The 18,969-nt window shown below is 44.3% G+C and overlaps 1 protein-coding gene across 1 annotated transcript in view; it reads right to left on the bottom strand.

The window, feature by feature from the left end:
* The window catches only part of MAPK3 (mitogen-activated protein kinase 3), an 846,228-nt gene that overhangs the window by 342,440 nt on the left and 484,819 nt on the right, over positions 1 to 18,969 (bottom strand). Inside the window, exon 7 of the mRNA XM_044086276.1 lies at positions 2,754 to 2,863. Coding sequence (XP_043942211.1) covers positions 2,754 to 2,863 — 110 coding nt within the window. The remainder of the gene's footprint in view (positions 1 to 2,753; positions 2,864 to 18,969) is intronic.

Raw genomic sequence — 18,969 nt, 5'->3', positions numbered from 1 at the left:
ATGGGCAGCCCAGCTGCAACAGGTCATAACATCTCTTTTTAACTTCTGATACTGGACTACTTTCCCATTTGACGAAATTTCTCATCCTAGAAATAGTTTCTCCAAAGGACAAATCTTCCTCAAGAGAATCCCCACTGTTAGAATCTAATTCAGGGGACACACAACCTAGTGGAAACTACTTGAGATATGTAGATCAAGGATTCATCAGATGAAGTTTCTTCTTCTCAAGAGGCCTACTGTTGCTCTGATTTTCTGGGAGTGGGGGAGGAACATACATGGTAGGTAGAGCTGAGGATGTATTTTAAGGAAAGCATTCAGGATTCCCTGTGAGAAGGCCTGCAAATAGGGAGAAGGATCCTGGGAGGAGGAAACATGTTTCTGTTTAAATTTCTTCTTACCAGAAAGATCGCCCCCTAGATTGTGAGGAAACGACGATGTATGGCTAGGCACTGGGACGGGCATAGGGAGAGCTAGAGATGGAGGAGATTGAGGGGCACCTCTCAGGATATCTGAGGTAGTGGGCCGTTCTCCCTTATCGCCCTGAATGACCACCTGCGATGCCTCTGTGGATGTTCCTAATGGCTTCTGAAATGGTGCCCGCTGCAGATTGGGAAAAAGACCTGTAGGAACCTTGTGGCTGTGATCTGCCTCTAGGGCGTCTGGATCTGCCCCTTTCAGGTCTGTCTGAGACTGGAAAGGACCAATTCTTTGTAGGCCAGTGTCTGCTAAATCTAGGTGGCTGTACCTGTAAGAAATCCTTGACCGTTTGCATAGATTTAGCTTTGTCCTCCATTTTCTTTAACACCTCTTCTGCCTTAACTCCAAACAAGGTATCATGTAATGGAGCATCTAATAATTTTGCTTTAACATGATCAGGCAGATTTTGTTCCTTTAACCAAGCATGCCTTCTAATGACAGAACCCGTAACAGCGGCCCTGCAGGAGGCCTCCAGAGAATCAAAACCACATTGAAAAGTATGCTTTCCAACTTGTTCAGCTGCATGCAATAAATCCTGCATTTCTTTGTTTGCTGCACATTCAGAATTTACCATCATTTACTGTTTAAGCAGTGTCATGATATACTGCTGATATTTGAGCACATGAAACTGGCAATTTAAGGCCCTTATAGCTAAGGTAGCAGATGTGTAAATCTTTTTCCCCCATCTATCCAGTGCCCTAGAATCCCTGTCAGGGGGGTAGGGTTTTTTTTGCAGTGGAAGCCTTGTCCCCTTTGGACCATGAGAAATAGTTTCTGGGTCTGCAGTAGGGTTTTTGAAAATAAATTTATGAGAGTCAGGGACCCTGTAGTATCTGTCCGGCTTAACAGGAGCTGGAGGTAAGGAGTCAGACTAGAGTCTGAGAACACATCATCTACAATGTCTAACACAGGTGGAATGCAATGACTACAACAGTGAAACACTAAGAACATCTTCAATATGATGCAGCAGCAAAGAATTTTCCCCAAAGGGGCCGTTATCTGAAAACAGTAATCACCAAGAGATCAGTCGAATGACAGAAGCTGGAGTTTGGACTGCAGGCAGAGAAGGTCTAAGGAATGGTACATGCTGACGTCATCTTTATGGACTATCCTCCCTGCCTTGCTATGTGGAATGTTGCACGCACCATGCATAGCAAGTCTTTTGTATACTGGCCAGACATTTCGGTCACCTAGGTGGAGAATCCCAACTGAAGACTGCAACATAGGAATGGAAGGCCATGTAGTAGTTGGTGTTTCCCTCAGACGATGTTATAAACAAATTCTTTTTAATAGTATTTCTGTCGATTAGTGATAAAGTAATTGTCCTCGTTATGACCGTCTAACTTCACGTCAAAGCCTGCTACATAGCACTGAATACACAACACTGTGCTCATTACTTTGAGAATGCTGCAACTAGGTAATGCCACTTGCAGAAAAGCAGCAGCAATCTTGGAGTAAAGTCTACTCAAAATAAGGATATGGAAGGCTTTGCTCTCATAAGGAAACTGCAAACTTTCTCTTACTGATGCACACATCTTCTAACAGAGAAACTGGTGGTGTTAGCACCTCTGCTGTCAAGTAAGGCACCGACCAAATAATCATATATATCCCTCCCTCAAATACTATCAAACCTCAGTTTCTATACTTCCTTTCTGCTTAGCACCATAATGAAATTATCACCACACAATGCAAAACTTAGACCAACTTCAGTAGATGCAATGAGTAACTGAGATAGGGAGTAGTACAGTAGCCTCACCAAACAATGTCAAACTTAAATTTATAAAATACACGGCTGCTTAGTTGACCTTTTTCTTAGTATGCTGAAAAAATGCATTTTTAAGAATTGATATATTCAGTGCAGTAAAACTAACATCACCTGACTCAGACATCTTCAACATGCATTCATGTGTGCAAATGTGCATCCAAGAACACACACAAAAAAGTGGACTAGATGGCTTTTCATCTACAGGCTGAACACAGTATCCTACATCAAAATTTATAAATAATTCATCTTAAAATAAAGGAAATATTGTCTTTTACAATTCACTGGTTATCTCTTAAAACCAGAAAGTCAGTGAACTATAACTCTGTCTTACACTTCTCTGTATTCTAAGCTATGGTGTGTTGTAGGAATCGCTGAAAGGGAATGCTCCAAAAAAGGTAAGCACATAAGGAATGTCCAAATCATTTCTGCACACACTGTGAGCATTATCAATTGAAGACCATGTGGGAAACCTCTTCAAACTGTATTGTACATTTTAAAGAAATCTGCTTACCTCATCACTGGGGTCATAGTACTGCTCGAGGTAGGGGTGTGCCAAAGCTTCCTCTACAGTAATCCGCTTGTTGGGATTAAAAGTCAGCATCTTATCTAAGAGGTCCAGTGCTGGTGAAAAAAAGAAAGGAATAAGTCACTTGGAAAATCAAACATCTTTGAGGCAGTAGATCCACAAACTTGAAATTTTCAATGAAAAATAAATGTATTTTTCGGTATGCTTCTTCACAACATTTTCTTGACACTGGTTGTGATATGTGCCTTCCTTCTCCAACAGTGACATTCAGACATACTGTACTACCAGGTGGGTCTCCCTTTCTTCAAGCAGCATTAAAGCTTAGTGGGTCTAAGTCAGCTCCACACTGTAAAGGCTGAAGAACAAGTGAACCACTGTCTTGCTTATATGAAATATTTTGTGCTTTACTACTTAACCCAGTGGAGTATCAGTGTACAAATGACAGTACCAGCAGGCAACCATACTCCTGTGCAATTGACTATTAATGCTCTCTCTTCTCCTCATGTGTCAGCACTCAAAGGTTGAAAGCAGAATCTTCCTGGCCACTACTAAGGCATGAACTCTGCAAAGCTTACTACTTCACCCCTCCTCAAAGGGCAGGAAAGCCAGCTGTTCAGCATCCAGGCTCTCTGTCTCTATACAACAGCAGGCTGGCTCAAAAACAGACTGATCATGTAGAAATGCATAAAATGTGGCAGGAAGTGAGCCCTCCCCCATCGAAGACTATCCATGGAATATTTCAGCCTCCACTACACCAGAATCCTACTGAAGTCTCTCAAGCAGAGATTCCCAACTTGCTGATATTTCATCATCAGTCATCTCATTCTAATACACATAATACGACCCTCTACATTTTTGATGTATGCACGTACCTAATCAAAAGACCTTCAAGAGAAATCCTTAAATTTCAAGCTCTTGGTAAACAAGGAAAGAAAATGACTCTGGCCTAGAGACTGAGTAGTAGCACAGCTATGTGCTGGACCACTCTGTGGAGATTACATATAATGTTTCACCTTGGTTCTGAGGCAAGCTGCCTCACATTTCAAGAACTTAGTGCAATCCGAACACTGTTATTCATAGCTTCAAAAAAGATTACTAGGCTAAAGTCTCAAGAGCCCTTATAAGCCCAGCCAGTCTTACCCAATTATCTATCCTTAGGTGGAAGATAAGGATCAGCAAGCAGGATTTTGACAATTTTTAAAGACTGCCTCTGTCTATAAGGGAAATGGGCACCACCACAGGAGTGAATCTGCGATTTCTCATCCACTGGTCCAGACTGCTATTAACAATGGTCAGAGACGGGCTCTGCTCCACATGAATAGAAAGCCTATTCCAGAGAAGGGGTAAACTCTGGGACATCTCTCTCTCCAGCATGACCTACTCATATCAGACAGCAGGTTTAGATCTTTGGAGCAGGCAACCCTTATGCAGTTAGTTTTGCAAATATGCAACTTTTCCATCAGGGTTGGGTTAAAGACAGCCTTATAGGTCAAGCACAGATTACGCCCCAGTAATCAGAAGGAAACAAAATACAGTGATAGGGTTTTTAATTGATCTGCATATGACATGTTGGTTATACCCTGTATTAATTTGGGTGAGAAACCTCAGGGGATGCTTCAACTGCTGCAGGTGCCTGGCGAGGTATTTGCTAAAGGGTGCACTGTACTTGATTACTGGTCTGTTGAGAGCGGAGTACAGTTGTACTATGACATCTTTAGATCTGGATGGCATGCCCGTATTTATAAGCTAAGGCACACAGAAGGAGTTCCTCAACACCATCGAATATCAAAGTTCAGATTACGATTCGAGTACCCAGATCTCTCACCACTGTATCCACTCTTGGGGGGGGGGGGAGTGTTCTCAGTGTTGTAAGTTGAAAGGGCATTTGATTTCCCAAAGAGTATTATGCACTTCTTGGCATTTAGTTTACAGCCATGGCTCTGACAGTAATCATTAGTCTGTGTCAGACCCTTCTGCGGGATATCAACATGGTTTGCAAAGCCAATGATTAGCCCCAACGTGCATTCATCATCAAACCTAGTCAGCCAAAGGCCATCTAGATTTGTCTTGAAAGCTGAGACGTACATCCCAAACGGGCAATTTGGCTATCCAGCTGGTGACTTAGAGATTTATGTCCAATTTTATGGGCTTATCTACAATACCCAAGTGGGGTACTGTCTCAAATGCCTTGGCCAGATCAACATAGGCAGTTATGCATGGCCTTGGTGACCTTCTCAAATAAGTGTACCAGATTATGCAGGCAAGACTTGCCCTTGACGCCAAACTGGGTTGGGTCTAGAGTCTGGAGATTTCCTATGCAGCTGTTAATCAGGGCCAGGATTATCCTTTTCATAGCTTTTCATATGAAGCTAGTCAGACTTATGGGTCAGCAGTTTCCTGGGTCAGTTGATGGTCTTCCCAAAAGGATGACTGCTGCTGTCCTCCCCTCTACTGTGACAAAACCTGTCTGGAGACTCTGGTTAAACAGAGATCCGAGTGTGTCTGTCTCAGAAACAGATAAATATTTGTAATACAAGATAAAAGGAGGTTTTGCTTTCCAATTTTTTGTAAGAGCTTCCATAACCATTTTAAACCAAGTGCTATACCTCATGCATGACAGATAAAAATGGGGCATAATGATTAAGGTCCTTGTCTCATACACACAAGGTACAGGGTTTGATTTTGACCCAGGGTTACTAGGTAGGCATAAAATGGCCCTTCATGGTAATTAGCCTATTAAACAATGAACAAAGGACATTACTCAGAAGGGTATATGCTTGTGCTCTACCAACAAGTAACTAGTGATTGTCAGAGTTAACAAAATCATTGAAAAATTAGTAAACCCAACACTCAAGGATTAAAGATATAGTACAAAGGCACAACATGGAATGTAATTTCTATATTCCATTTCCATATTGTATTAGAGCTTACCAGTTAACATACTTTGGTGTGGTTATTTTCACATAAATTGATTTTTTTTTGTGGAAACAGATCCTTTAAACACCAACACCATCTTGTCTCACATATGCACCATTCCTGCCATGTGGCTATAAAAGGCATGACATGACCGCGTTTTCATTGGCAGAAGCCTTTCAGTCTCACTGTACTCCCTATGGAAATATAGTTATGTTGTTCTCAATTTACATCCACACTTCTCCAAGAACATTACACGTAAACTGGTTTTCCTGTTTACAGTACAGGCCTTGTGGTGTTTTTTTTTTCTCCTGTAACAGTGCTTACCTGCCAAGCAACAGTTAATCAAGCAGTTTACCAAATATAAAGTCACACAATTGTACACATTCAATCTAGGTGATGATTACTCTTGATGAGACACCCTGACCACATGTGCAAAACTGGAAAAAGAGGGAAGATGCCAAAAGTTACAGAACAGCCAATCTGCTAAAAGTACTATTTAATGAACTCTGTTCATTTAATTTTACTTTTAGCAGACTGTCTAAGTGACTTTTTATGACTTCTCATCTTTACCAGTTTTATATCAAGTACTTCCTGTAGCCAAAATTGTATCACCATAATATGCAAGCATGATTATGTGATTGCGGAAGACATTCGGGTTGTCTGCACCATGGATGCTGGGCAGGAAAAAACAAACTTTTTTTAATTTTTAATATTAAAACAAACAGCTTTGACTAGATCATGCTACAACCTAGACACACATTTTAAGTGGGTAGCTAGTTCTCATGCACTTTCTAAAGATATGAGAAACCTTTTTATGTACTTTAACTTGCAATGTTCTACCCACTAAAGCCAAAAAGATTGAGAAGCAGATAAAAATAACTGCTAAGTTTAACATTCTAAAGGAGAATAAGTCAGCTTTCTAATAACACTTTCAGTTACAATACTGTCCTTTCAAAAACTATCATTACTTTGGGAAGATGACCTGACTGACAGCAGTCAGCTTATACAGTGGTCTACTAAGCAACCTTTATCAGCTTGTCTGAGGTTAATTCTTACACATGTAACCCTTCCTCACATTCATATTTAGCATTCAGATGCATTAAGGATGCCTTCTCCATTCTGCAGATTAAGTGTTATTCTCTCTTTACCAGCCATGACCAATGTCTTACTTCCAGTCAAAAAAATGGACAATAAGGAAAAGGATTTAATGTCTGTCAGCCAGTCTGCTCTAAAGGAGCAATCCTTGGCAGAAGCCAGAGGACTACAGAGATCGTGGGAGTAGAGGCTTGATGTCCAGCTGATGCATGTGCAGCACACCATATATCATCTGTTCCCAGTCAATGTCAACGAAACTCCTGTAAGATCTAACAGACATAAGGGATGCCGCAGAAAGGCGTGTGGGCTGGGGCTGGGGCTGGAGATCACAAAACTAGAAATATCCCTTTCAGAAAACCCTAAACCCAAAGAAGACGACTCTTGGGGGAACAATGCAAAATAATGATCTCTGAAGTCACTAGAAAGGAGGATACCAGAGGATGGGATCAAGTAAGATAGAAAAGTTGTGTAAAATCTTACCATAAAGTACAGTTTTGTACCTACCATAAATGTAGATGTTAGAGAGTATTCACTGCTGCAGTCATTACACTTGGGTTATCTTGCCGTGAGGCGGTCCCGCAGTCGGCCAGAGTTCCTAAGTCTTGGTCCGGCGTCTGTTGCTGTCGCTTCTTTCCTGACGTTAGTGCGCCAGGGGTATACAAGATGCAGCCGATGCCATTTTCTTCAGTTTTTCTTGCCCCAGATGTCAAGTGCCCCCAAAAAGGCAGGCAAAACACATTGCTAAAAAGCATACATAAAAGATAAAAACAAAACTTTCAGTTACAAGCAAATACACCACATAGGTTGTATAGGCAGTGAGGTATAGAAAAGTCCTAGCTAAGAAAGTGGGGATGGAGGGTGGGTAACCTGAACTGCAGCAGTGAATACACTCGAGCATCTACATTTATGTTAGGTACAAAACTGTACTATGTTCATCGTGTTTCACTGCTGCAGTCATTACACTTGGGTTGAATCCCAAAGCTGAGGTTGGGTGGCTGGTTCTATAAGGCATTCGGGGTGGCTATGAGGCCCTGCAGGACTGCAGTGGCAGCGCCAGCCCTGGATTTAGAGTAAAGAGGCAGGTGGTAATGCTTGGTAAAGGTATGCACTGAACTCCAAGTTGCAGCTTCCAAAATATCCTTGGTAGGTACTCCTCTAAGGTAGGCAGTAGAAGTGGCTGTTGCCCTGGTGGAATGTGACCGAATGTTGCTAGGTACAGTTTTTCCATGCTGTGTAGCAGAAATTTATACAGTGTGCTATCCATTTTAAAATGGTCTGTTTTGAAATAGCCTTTCCTTGTGATCCTGCAACATATGCTACAAACAGTTGCTCAGTTTTCATGAAGGCTTTTGTTTTGTCCAAGTAGAAGCGTAACTGCCTGTGTATGTCCAATGAATGCAGAAGTCTCTCCCCTTTATTCTGGGGGTTTGGATAAAATGTTGGCAAATGAATAGTTTGGTTAAGAGCCACACTTGATACCACCTTTGGCATAAAGGTAGGGCTTGTTCTTAAAGAAACCCTGTCTTGATGAAAGGTTCCACTGCCATTAGTGCCTGTAACTCAGACTCTTCGTGCTGAGGTTATTGCCAGAAGTAGAGCAGTTTTCCATGACACATTTTAATTCTGCTGTATTGGCTGGTTGAAAAGGAGGCAAAGTTAATTTCTCCAAGACAAAGTTGAGGTCCCAAGTTGGAGTTGGTGCTCTCCGGGGCGGTCTTATGTTTTTAGCCCCTCTGAGGTACTGTTTTAGCAAAGGATGAGAGAAAATAGGAGGATCTGTGTTGTAATGAGCAGAGATGGCAGAGGCATGGATCTTAATGGATGAGAAGGATAAGCCTTTGTCCAGCATCTCACTTAAATATTGTAGTATCTGAGGAATATTTGGGACAAGAGGGTCAAAGCTTTGAGCCTGGTTCCAGGCACAGATTCTCTTCCACTTTTCTGAATAGGTTTTCCTGGTGCTAGGCCTCCTGGCCTCCAGGCCTCCAAAATGACATCCATAACTGCTTTAGAGAGAGGTGTTGTCTGCTTGACTAAGGAATCTGCCATGCAGCCAGGTTTAAAGTTTTGAGCTGGCTGTGAAGTATCTGATTGTTTTGTTGAGTCAGAAGGTGCGGAATTTGAGGTAAAATCCATGGGGGACCCTGAGCTAAGTTCTTTAAGATTGGGTACCAGTGCTGGTGTGGCCAGTCTGGTGCAATCAGGATAATTTTTGGCTTTTCTTGTCTGGCTTTTAGGAGTACCTTTGAGAGGAGAGACAGTGGGGGGAAGGCATATACTTGTAGGATTTTCCAGCTGAATGAAAGAACATCCACTTTCCATGCTTGTGTGTGGTAAGTCCTTGTGCAGAACTTCTGTAGTTGGCAATTCATTGGGGTGGCAAACAGATCTATGTCTGGGATCCACCATTTTTGTGTTATCATGCTGAATACTTGTGGATTTAATTTCCACTCGTGAGTATCCATGATGTTTCTGCTTGTCGTCTGCCAGAGTATTTTTCTTTCCTGGCAGGAACTATGCTTGCAGATGAACTTGACAGGTTAGGGCTGTGTTCCACAAGGTCATGGCTTGTCTGCAGAGGGGATATGAATGAGTGTCCCCTTGCTTATGTACCACATAACTGTGGTGTTGTCTGTCTTTAGTAAAAGTTGTCCTGTATGCAAAAGGTCACTGAAAGCTGTTAGGGCATTTTGTACAGCTAGCATCTCTTTTTGATTGATGTGAAGATGCCTTTGGTCTGCGTCCCACTTGCCCTGAATACATTTTCCTGCCATGTGTGCTCCCCAGGCGTAATCCGAAGCATCTGTTGTTAGTGTCTGCCTGGCTGTGAGTCAAGTGAAAGGCTGTCCCTTGTTGAGGTGACATGCCTGTGCCCACCATCGAAACTCCTGTTGAAGGCAGGGAATAAGTGGGATTACTGCTTCCAAACTGTGACAGTGCTGAGTCCAAACACTTTTTAGGTACCATTGTAATTTCCTCATATGCAGTCTGGCATATGGAATTAACAGTATGCAAGATGCCATGAACCCCAAGACCTGCAGAATTTTTCTTGCAGGAAGTTGGGTTTTTGTTGCCAGCAACTGAAAGTACTGAGTCAGTTGTTCTTGCTTGTCTGGCGTGACATAAGCCATCTGGGCCGTTGTGTTTAAGCTGGCACCCTGGAATATTATCTCTTGCGAGGGCACTAGTTTTGACTTCTTTTCGTTTACTGTGTAGGCTAGACAAATTAGCAATCTTTTTACAAACGCCAGATCCTTTAGAAGAATGTCCTTGTTTTCTGCTTGAATAAGGCAATCGTCCAAGTATGGATATATTTGAATTCCTTTTTGTCTGCAAAATGCAATTACTGGTGCCAGGCATTTTGTGAAGACCCTGGGCGCAGTAGATAAGCCAAAGGGCAGTGCAGAGAATTGGTAACGCATTAAACAGCTATGAATCTAAGGTATCTTCTGCAATTTTGTCTGATAGGGACATGCAGGCAGGCCTCTGAGGTCCAAGGTAACAAGCCAGGCCTTCTTGCCCAGCATGGGAAGAAGCTGCTATAGTGTCAACATTTTGAATTTCAGTACATCTAGGTAAGTATTTAGAGTGGATAGGTCCAGTATTGGTCTCCAGGCTTTGTCCTTTCTGGGGACCAGGAAGAGTCTTGAGTAATATCCTTGTCCTTGCTCCTGTTGTGGCACTTTTTGAATAGCTTATGTCCATGAGGGCTGTAATTTGTTTTTGTGCCTCTGCCCATTGATTTTGTGGCAGGTCTGGCATTCCTTTTAGACTTGGTAAAGTGTGAAAGTGGAACCTGTAACCTTGAGACACAATATTCAAACCCATTTGTCTTGGGTGATCATATGCCAATTGTCAGAAAAAAGTGCTAGTTTTCCCCCCAAGGGAGCTGCCAGAAGGTAAGTGCTTGGCATTTGAAGGGGGAAGTCATTGAGACTGTTTCCTATAAGGTTGTGACTCGTCTTCCCCTCCTTTTGGGGTTGAAGCACCCCACTGTCGTGGTCTGTAAGAGCCTTGGGGCTGAGATCTGCCTCTTGGGTGTCTGTATTTGCCCCTTTGTGGTCTGTCTGATATGGGAATGGACCAATTTTTTGAAGGCCAATTTCTGCTAAAACGAGGTGGCTGTACCTGTAAGAAATCCTTCACTGTTTGCATAGATTTTGCCTTATCCTCCATTTTCTTTAATACCTCTTCTGCCTCAACACCAAATAAAACATCCTGCTGCAAAGGTGCATCCAGTAATTTTACTTTAACATGATCAGGTAAACCTTGTTCTTTTAACCAAGCATGCCTTTGAATCACAGATCCTGTAACTGCTACTCTACAACAAGCCTCGAATGAATCAAAACCACATTGCAGAGTATGTTTTCCCATTTGTTCAGCTGCATGCAATAAATCCTGCATTTCCTTAGAGTCAGGATGTTCTGTACTTGTAAGCATTTTCTGTTTTAACAGAGACATTAAATATTGCTGATATTTAAGCATGTAGAACTGGCAATTTAAAGCCCTCACTGCTAAAGTTGCAGAAGTGTAAACTTTCTTCCCCCATCTGTCTAATGCTCTGGAGTCCCTGTCAGAGGGGACTGGATTTTTAGCCGTGGAAGCCTTTATCCCTTTGGGACCCTGGGAAATGGTTTCTGGGTCAGCAACAGGGTCTTTATGAAGAAATTTGTGAGAGTCAGGGACTCTGTAGTACCGGTCTGGCTTGACTGGAGGAGGGGGCAAAGAATCTGGATTTAAACTTGATTCAGAGTACACATCATCCACAATATCTAAAACAGGTGGAATAGCAAGGGGCCTGTGCTGAGGCAATAAAAGAAAGTCTCTGAGCCTTTTCTTGGATTCTGAGTAATCCTGGCCCTCCCAATGGAAATGCTCCCTCATGGTATGTAAAGTTTCCCCAAAAGAGTAATCCTCAGGAGGAGAGGCTGAAGGAACCGATTCTTCAGCATCAGAATCCTCATAAAGGGGTATGGAGTATCCCTGGTCTGAAGAGGAATCTGAAGAAATGGAAACCTGGTCAGAAGAATCATAGTCTGTATCCTGCCTAGGCCTTTTATCAGGAGGGGGATGGGAACCCCTGACCAGAGTAATTAAGTCTTCGGCCATTTTGAGCATTTGTTTTTTAGGCATGGAGGCCTGTCCTGGTGAATGCTGCACTTGCTTCTTTGTCTTTAAAGGAGTTTTAGACTTGGCTTTAGGTTTGATGGTAAGCGGAGGCGATCTGAAAACACCCTCAGAAGCCGATGCCTGCTCAGCGGCTCCGGACCCATCTGAAGAGTTAGTTTGCATAGGTCCAATAGCTGGAGTATCTTGAGGCCTAGCCATCTCCACGTGGGAGTCGGAGGTGGCCTGTGGTTCTGAGGTAGCGGTTGTCAGGGGCTGCGAAAGCGCCTCACTGAGATCCGGGGAACCGGCGACTGGCCTAGAAGAGGCTTCGTCAGTTTTGGACCTCGGATGCCTGTCCTTGTCTTTGCATTTTTTTGTGTATTCCTGTCGGTTGTTCCGAATACATGGTATAATTGAACCTTCGGCCAAAATAATGTCGGGCAAAGTCAAACCGACGTTTAATAGTGCGCTTGTTAAATCTAGCACATAACCGACAACTAGTGATGTCGTGGTCTGGGCCAAGGCATGGAATACAGTAAGAATGAAAATCCTTGAGGTATTTGCTTACCACAAGAAATACAATTATTAACTTTTACTGACATCGGTCTGAGGCAAGAAAAAGTTTCCCCAACGGGGTACTTAGCTTTATTGAAGACTTTGGTTCTGAAATTCGAATTGAAAATCTCAGAAGTCGGCCGACCGGCACTTGCAAACTGCTTTTGCTTCGGGCACCGCGCGGCAAGAAAGACTGAAGAAAATGGCACCGGCTGCATCTTATATACCCCTGGCGCACTGACGTCAGGGAAGAAGCGACAGCAACCGACGCCGGACCAAGACTTTGGAACTCTGGCCGACTGCGGGACTGCCTGATGGCAGGATAACCCAAGTGTAATGACTGCAGCTGTGAAACATGAACATCCGTAGATCTCTTCCATGCTGTAGACAATACCATGTTGCAGTATTCAGTACCAATGGTTTTCTCCTCTTGCTACCCGAACATCCGGCAAGTATACAAAAGATTTCAGTCACTGTATGGTGCATGGGACGTCTGATATGGTTAGCAGAGCGCTGGCCATAAAGGTGACGTCTGCACGCACTAGCACTCAGAACTGTAAGCACCAGTTGGAACCAGTCCTAGCAAGGGTAATGCCAGTCCTGTACCATCCAGAAATGGATAAGTATTACAGGAGGGGTAGGTAGGTGGGAAGGAATACTGCAAACATAGAAGAAAAGGACATCTATGGTTATGGCAAGATTTTACACAACTTTTCTATGTCCTATTCACATGTTGCAATACTCAGTACCAATGGGTGAGAGAGCCAAAGCTCATTGTGCAGAAGGAGGAGGTGGCCTAGTAGAGTTCTCCAGGTATCCATGGAGCCTGGCAAAACCAGCTATGAGCCTAGAAATGTGGCCCAACTTGTAGTGTTTGGTGAAGGTATGCACTGAAGACCAACTGGCTGCTTCCTATATAGTGGAGGTATCCAAGCCCCTGAGGAGGCTATTGGCCCTAGTGGAGTGTGTTTTGACAGTACCTTGCAGGGATTTCCCATGGTGTTTGTAGCAAAAGGTAATAACTTTGGAAATCCATATTGAAGTTGTTTGTTTTGATACTGCCTTCCCTGGGGTGGAAGGAGACAAACAGTTGATCAGCCTGTCTGATGGGCATGGTTTTGTACACACAAAATCCGAGCTGTCTATGCACATCCAGGGAATGGACTACTCTCTCACTGTCACCTTGTGGGTGAGGGAAGAAGGCTGGTATGTGGATGGCTTGATTTTGGAAAAGGTCATTCACCATATTTGGGCATGAAGGAAGGGTTGGTTCTTAAGAGTAACCCTGCCCGTGTGGAACATTAGGAAGGGTGGGATAGCCATGAGGGCTTGCAACCCACTCTCCTGGCTGAGGTCAAGGCCATGAGGAGGACGGTCTTCCATGTGCAATGTTTTAGGTAAGTTTTATCCACTGGCTTGAATGTGGGGAAGAGGGAACTTCTCTACAACATAGTTTAAGTCTCACTGAGGAGGAGAGGGTTTTCTAGCTGATCTGAGATGGAGGACTCATTTAACGAATAGGTAGTCTGGAAGCTAGGAAGGGATCCAGGGGAAAACATGCTGAAATGGCAGAAACGTGGTCTTAGTGGATGAGAAAGCTAACCTTGTCAGCAAAAGTTCATACAGGTGAGACAGTACTAGAGGGATTTCACTTTTCAGTGGGTCCGACTGCCTTTTGAGACACCATATGGAAAATCTCTTCACTTTGATAGCTAAGATTTCCCGGTATTTGATTTCCTGGCCTCCTGCAGGACAGTGAGCACGTCCTCATTGTTAAGATATCTGAAAGGGATCAAAATCCTATCACCCACAGGGTGAGGTGCAGAGATTGCCACTGTGGGTGTATTTGGGATCCCTTGTGCTGTGTGAGGAAGTCCACTCTGAGGGATAAATTGTGCGACTGCCCTTGGATAACTGTAAAAGGAGAGGGAACCAATGCTGTCTTGGCCAACAGGGAGTCACCAGCAAAAATTTTGGTCTGTCTTGCTGGATCTTCAGCAGGACTCTCTGAACAAGGGGGGGATATGCATACAGAAATGTCTCCTTCCAGAAGACTGAGAAGGCATCTGTTGCCATAGCCTGAGGTTCTGCAAGTCTGGTGAAGGAAAGAAGTTGCCTTTTGCTGGAGGAGGCAAACAGGTCTATTTGAGGTGTACCCCACCAGTGGACCAGGTCCAGGAAGACATCCCTGTGAAACATCCACTCGTGTTAGTCATGGATCTGATGGGGGAGACTGCCTGAGAATTCTGTAGTGAAGGTATGTAGACCACCTGTAAGGTTACTCCCTGAGAAGTGGCCAGTAAGATCTGGTCCCCTCCTGCTTGTTGAGATATCACAGCACTGTGGTATTACCTGTAAAGATTTTTAGTGGTCCTTGTAGGAGATTGGTTTGGAAGGCTCACAGGGTCAATAGCATTACTCATTTCTCAGATATTGATGTGTTCTTTCCTGTGTGACCTTGGCCACACTCCTTGCACTTCCAGGTGCCCCAGAGTTGCTTCCCAGCCCAAGTCTGAGGCATCTGTGTACATGACCTGTTTGGGTTGAGGTGGCTGGAGGGAGAAGAACTGGGTTGAGGTGCACATGCTTCAACCACCAATGAATTTCTTATTTGAGGTAGGGTAGGAGGGGTACCCCGTACTGGAGGGGTGAGAGTGCTGGGTCCAAAATGACCTGAGGTACCACTGCAATTTCCTCATATGGAGTCTTGCTAGCAGTAACATGGGGATAGTGGACTCCATGTAACCCAGAAGCCTGAGGTACTGCCTTGCAGTCAATTTTGTGGTCTGGAGGACCAGAAGTATGTGTTATGTCAAGCTCTCTACCTTTTGGGGGGTAGGCTTTCATGATGTCTGTACAAATCCTGTACCCCAAGAAGACAGTTGAGTAGGTTCCAGTTGTGATTTTGGGAAACTGATCCGAACTCCCATGGAGTGTAGGAGACTAATGGCAGCTTGTAAGTGTTGCAGGAGGGCCTGTTTGCAGTCTACCTGAATGAGCAGGTCGTCCAGGTAAGGGAAAATCTGGATTCCTTTTTCATGCAGAAAGCAATAACTGGAGCCCAACATTTGGTGAAGACTCTGGGTGCAGTGGAAAGCCCAAAGGGCAAGGCAGGGAACTGAAAGTGAGAGGAGTTCACAGAAAAACTCAGGTATTTGTGAAGATAGGCATCCTTGACATCTAAGGTGGCCATGAAACCTTGGGGGAGTAGGAGCGGAAAGAATTGGTAAGGTCAGCATCCTGAAGGCTGGTAACTGACAGAAGAGGTTCAGTAATGAAAGGTCCAGAATTGGCCACCAGAGACGGTCGTTTCTTGGAATTAGGAAAACAATGGAGTAGAAGCCGCTTCCTATTACAGACAGTGGAACTGTTTGAATGGCACCTTTAGTCATAAGGCTGTCTAACACTGGCTGCAATAGGGTGAGCTGTTCTTTTGGTGGCTGTGGGATACCCCTTTCTCTTTGCAGCCATGAGCCAGGTCATAAAGTATCCATTTTCTATTATAGAAAGGACCCATTTTTCTGAAGTGATAAATCTCCACATTTGGAGACAGTGAGAGACACACACAGAGAGAAGATAGATGGAGAAGATGAGGGTTCCAAGCTTGACAGTTAGTCAGACACTACCTGTCCTGTCTTGAAAGGGTGGCTTTGTGGCTAGTAGATGGTGAGGCTCTGATAGGAGTGTGTTGCTTCCTGGAAGTTTTCCTAGGCCTTGTGGAGGCAGCAGGGTGAGTACTTCCTAATTGTGTTTTTGCTGGTTAATTCCTCTGGAATTTTGGAATAGGAGAAACCAGCAGGTGTTTTAAATCCTGCATCTCTTTCCCTTTTTGTTGTAATGACTTGAATAAGTCAGCCACTTTTGTTCCAAACAGGGCTGTATTGTCCAAAGGTGCATCAACCAGCTTGGCTCTGAAGTCATCTGGTGGAGGTTGAAGGCGCAGGCCAGGAATACCTTCTCAAAGCAGATTCTGATGCTACTGATCCGGCTGAGGCCACAGCAACATCAACAAGAGAAGACAGTGAAGCTTTGGCAGCAAAATCAGGGGAGTCAGACAATTCCTTTGAGATCTTCTCCAAAAGGGATAAGGCATATTTAGCCATGTGTAATTAGCAGCTCTGAAAGCCAGAGTAACAGAAGTATACATTTTCTTACCCAGACGTTCCATGGTTCTGCTGTCTTTGTCAGCAGGTAGGAGGATGGTGGAAGGCAATATTTTTGAAGCCTTAACAGTGGAAATGGAAATAGTGGCAGGGCCTGCAGCAGGACACAATTACAAACGGAGTAGTCTCAGGGACTTTATAAAACCTGTCTGCTCTGTGTGGGGCAGGGGGCTGTGAGTCTGGGTTCAAGGGTGCTGATGAGAAGGCATCCAGAAAAGCAAGCAGAATGGGTGGAACAGCAGTAGGGTTTGGGGAATCCATCTGAATGAGGTCATAGTTCCATTTTGTATATCTGTCATTTCAGATGATTCACACTTGAAGTGTTCCTTCATTTTAGTAATGGTTTCCACAAAAGTTACATCCTCTGCTGGGGTGTCAGGGTCAACAGATTCTTCCTCTGGGGAGCCATATCCCAGGGGAGAAGGCAGCTGGGAAAATATGAAAGGGATTCCTCAGAAGAATCATGAGAATTCCTCCTCTTCCACCTGGGAGGCATCTGATATCGGAGGCCCACGGCTCAGTACAGAAGGGATAGTTGACGTCCCTGGAGTGGGTGGCCACGAAGCCATAAAGGCATTACAGAGGCTTTGGCTGAAGGCCTGCCAGTCTGGGGTAAATTCAGGAGCAGGAGACAAATGCTTTCTTTTATCCTTCCTTTTGAGAGATGGCCTAGCGGATGTGTGAGTGGAGGAAGGCCTAGTGTTAGGTGACTAAGGTAACAGAGGAATCAGACAGCCCTACCAAAATCGCAGGTTCCCCCGGCATCGGAAAAGCCTCTGTGGACGTGCCCTCTGTGCAGGATTGCGTGGCTTCCATGTAGGTACCCCACTTTATCTGAAGCGTCAGAGCCAGAGTCTTCAACCAGGCTGACGTTGGCCACAGGCTCTCTCTCGGACAAATGAGGTGCAGCGGTAGTAGTAGGTCTGACTGCCTTGACCTTTTTTGGTGGTACGGCAGGCAAGTCAGTGGAACCCTCCATAACCAAAGCTAACAGTCTGAGACATTGGTTTTGTGGGTATAGGTTGAGCACATGGAGACGGCTGTGAAGAGTTTGGGGCACAAATGCCTGGCAGATAGTGCATGCCTTGTACTCGTGTGACCTACCTAAACAAAACAGACACTGATCATGAGTGTCCTTGTGAGGTATTCGCCGGCTGCACTTACACTTGCCCTTTCTGGATGATGGGAACAGGCATTAGAAATAGAAAAAAAATGACTGGAAAGGTTCCTCAACGAGGCACTTATCTGATTTCTCTAGAATCAGACAGCTGGGAAGGCAGGAACACCTGATATTTGACTGGCGGCTGAGAAATTCTGAGAGCTGGTGTGTATAGACGGCACTTTTACGGCGCACACTCTGCTAGCCACGTCAGACGTCCCACGCACCATACAGTGACTGAAATCTTTTGTATACTGGCCGGATGTTCGGGTAGCAAGAAGAATAAATCATTTGTACTGAATACTGCAACATGTGAATAGAAAAACATCTGGAAATGTCAGAGCCAAAGGAGGACAATCCTGGAGACTTAGAAGTCTTAGGGGCTGGGGCAGACAAAGCTGGAGACAGTCTGCTTGGCCTTTTTCTTTTACCTTTTCTTGATTCCTGTCTCTGTAGTTATCTCTATCGTTCCCTGTATCCTTGTTTTTCTTCATCTGTAGGCTTCCAAACATGCTTCTCTGTTCCTTTGGGTTTGTTGGGTGGTTCTGATGAAGCAGAAGATAAGCCAGTTAAATTTCCTGCAGAATGGAGAAGGCCTTTTAAAATCAACTTCTTTCGACCAAGAAGGGATAGTTGGCAGACAAAGAATTAGAAGTTATGTACTTACCATAACGTTCCATCTGAGTAGGTGGATTCATTTGTCTGCAACCTGTGGGTATGGATCAGATATCGGATCCGAACCGGCATGGTTTATCCAGCTATGGATCCGAGCTCCTAGCTCCTCCCCTCACCCATAATGCCCTGCTCTCCCTACATGACCTCAGATCGAGTTTGCCCTGCACCAACTACCCTAACTAAAGGGTAACACACCCAATGCAGGAACTGACAAGGCTAGGGGGATAGGAGGGCGGGATGGTTGCAGACAAATGAATCCACCTACTCAGATGGAACGTTATGGTAAGTACACAACTTCTAAATCTGAAGTAGGAAATTCATTTGTCAGCAACCTGTGGGACAGAGTCCCCAGCTACCTGATTCTTGGGTGGCCATCATGGAAGGATATTCCGGAGCACCGCGGAGCCAAAGGATGCTCTACCTCTAGACGTGATGTCCAGCTTGTAATGGGAAATAAAGGTATGAGATGAAGCCCAAGTGGCTGCTGAACAAATGTCATCCAGAGGAACCCTAGACTTAAAGGCCGCTG

Source organism: Protopterus annectens, chromosome 10.part0 (assembly GCF_019279795.1).
Source record: "Protopterus annectens isolate FY-2018-M chromosome 10.part0, PAN1.0, whole genome shotgun sequence".
Classification (NCBI taxonomy): domain Eukaryota; kingdom Metazoa; phylum Chordata; order Ceratodontiformes; family Protopteridae; genus Protopterus; species Protopterus annectens.
The sequence above is the reverse complement of the archived record's forward strand: the minus strand, read 5'-3'. Positions and strand labels throughout refer to the sequence as shown.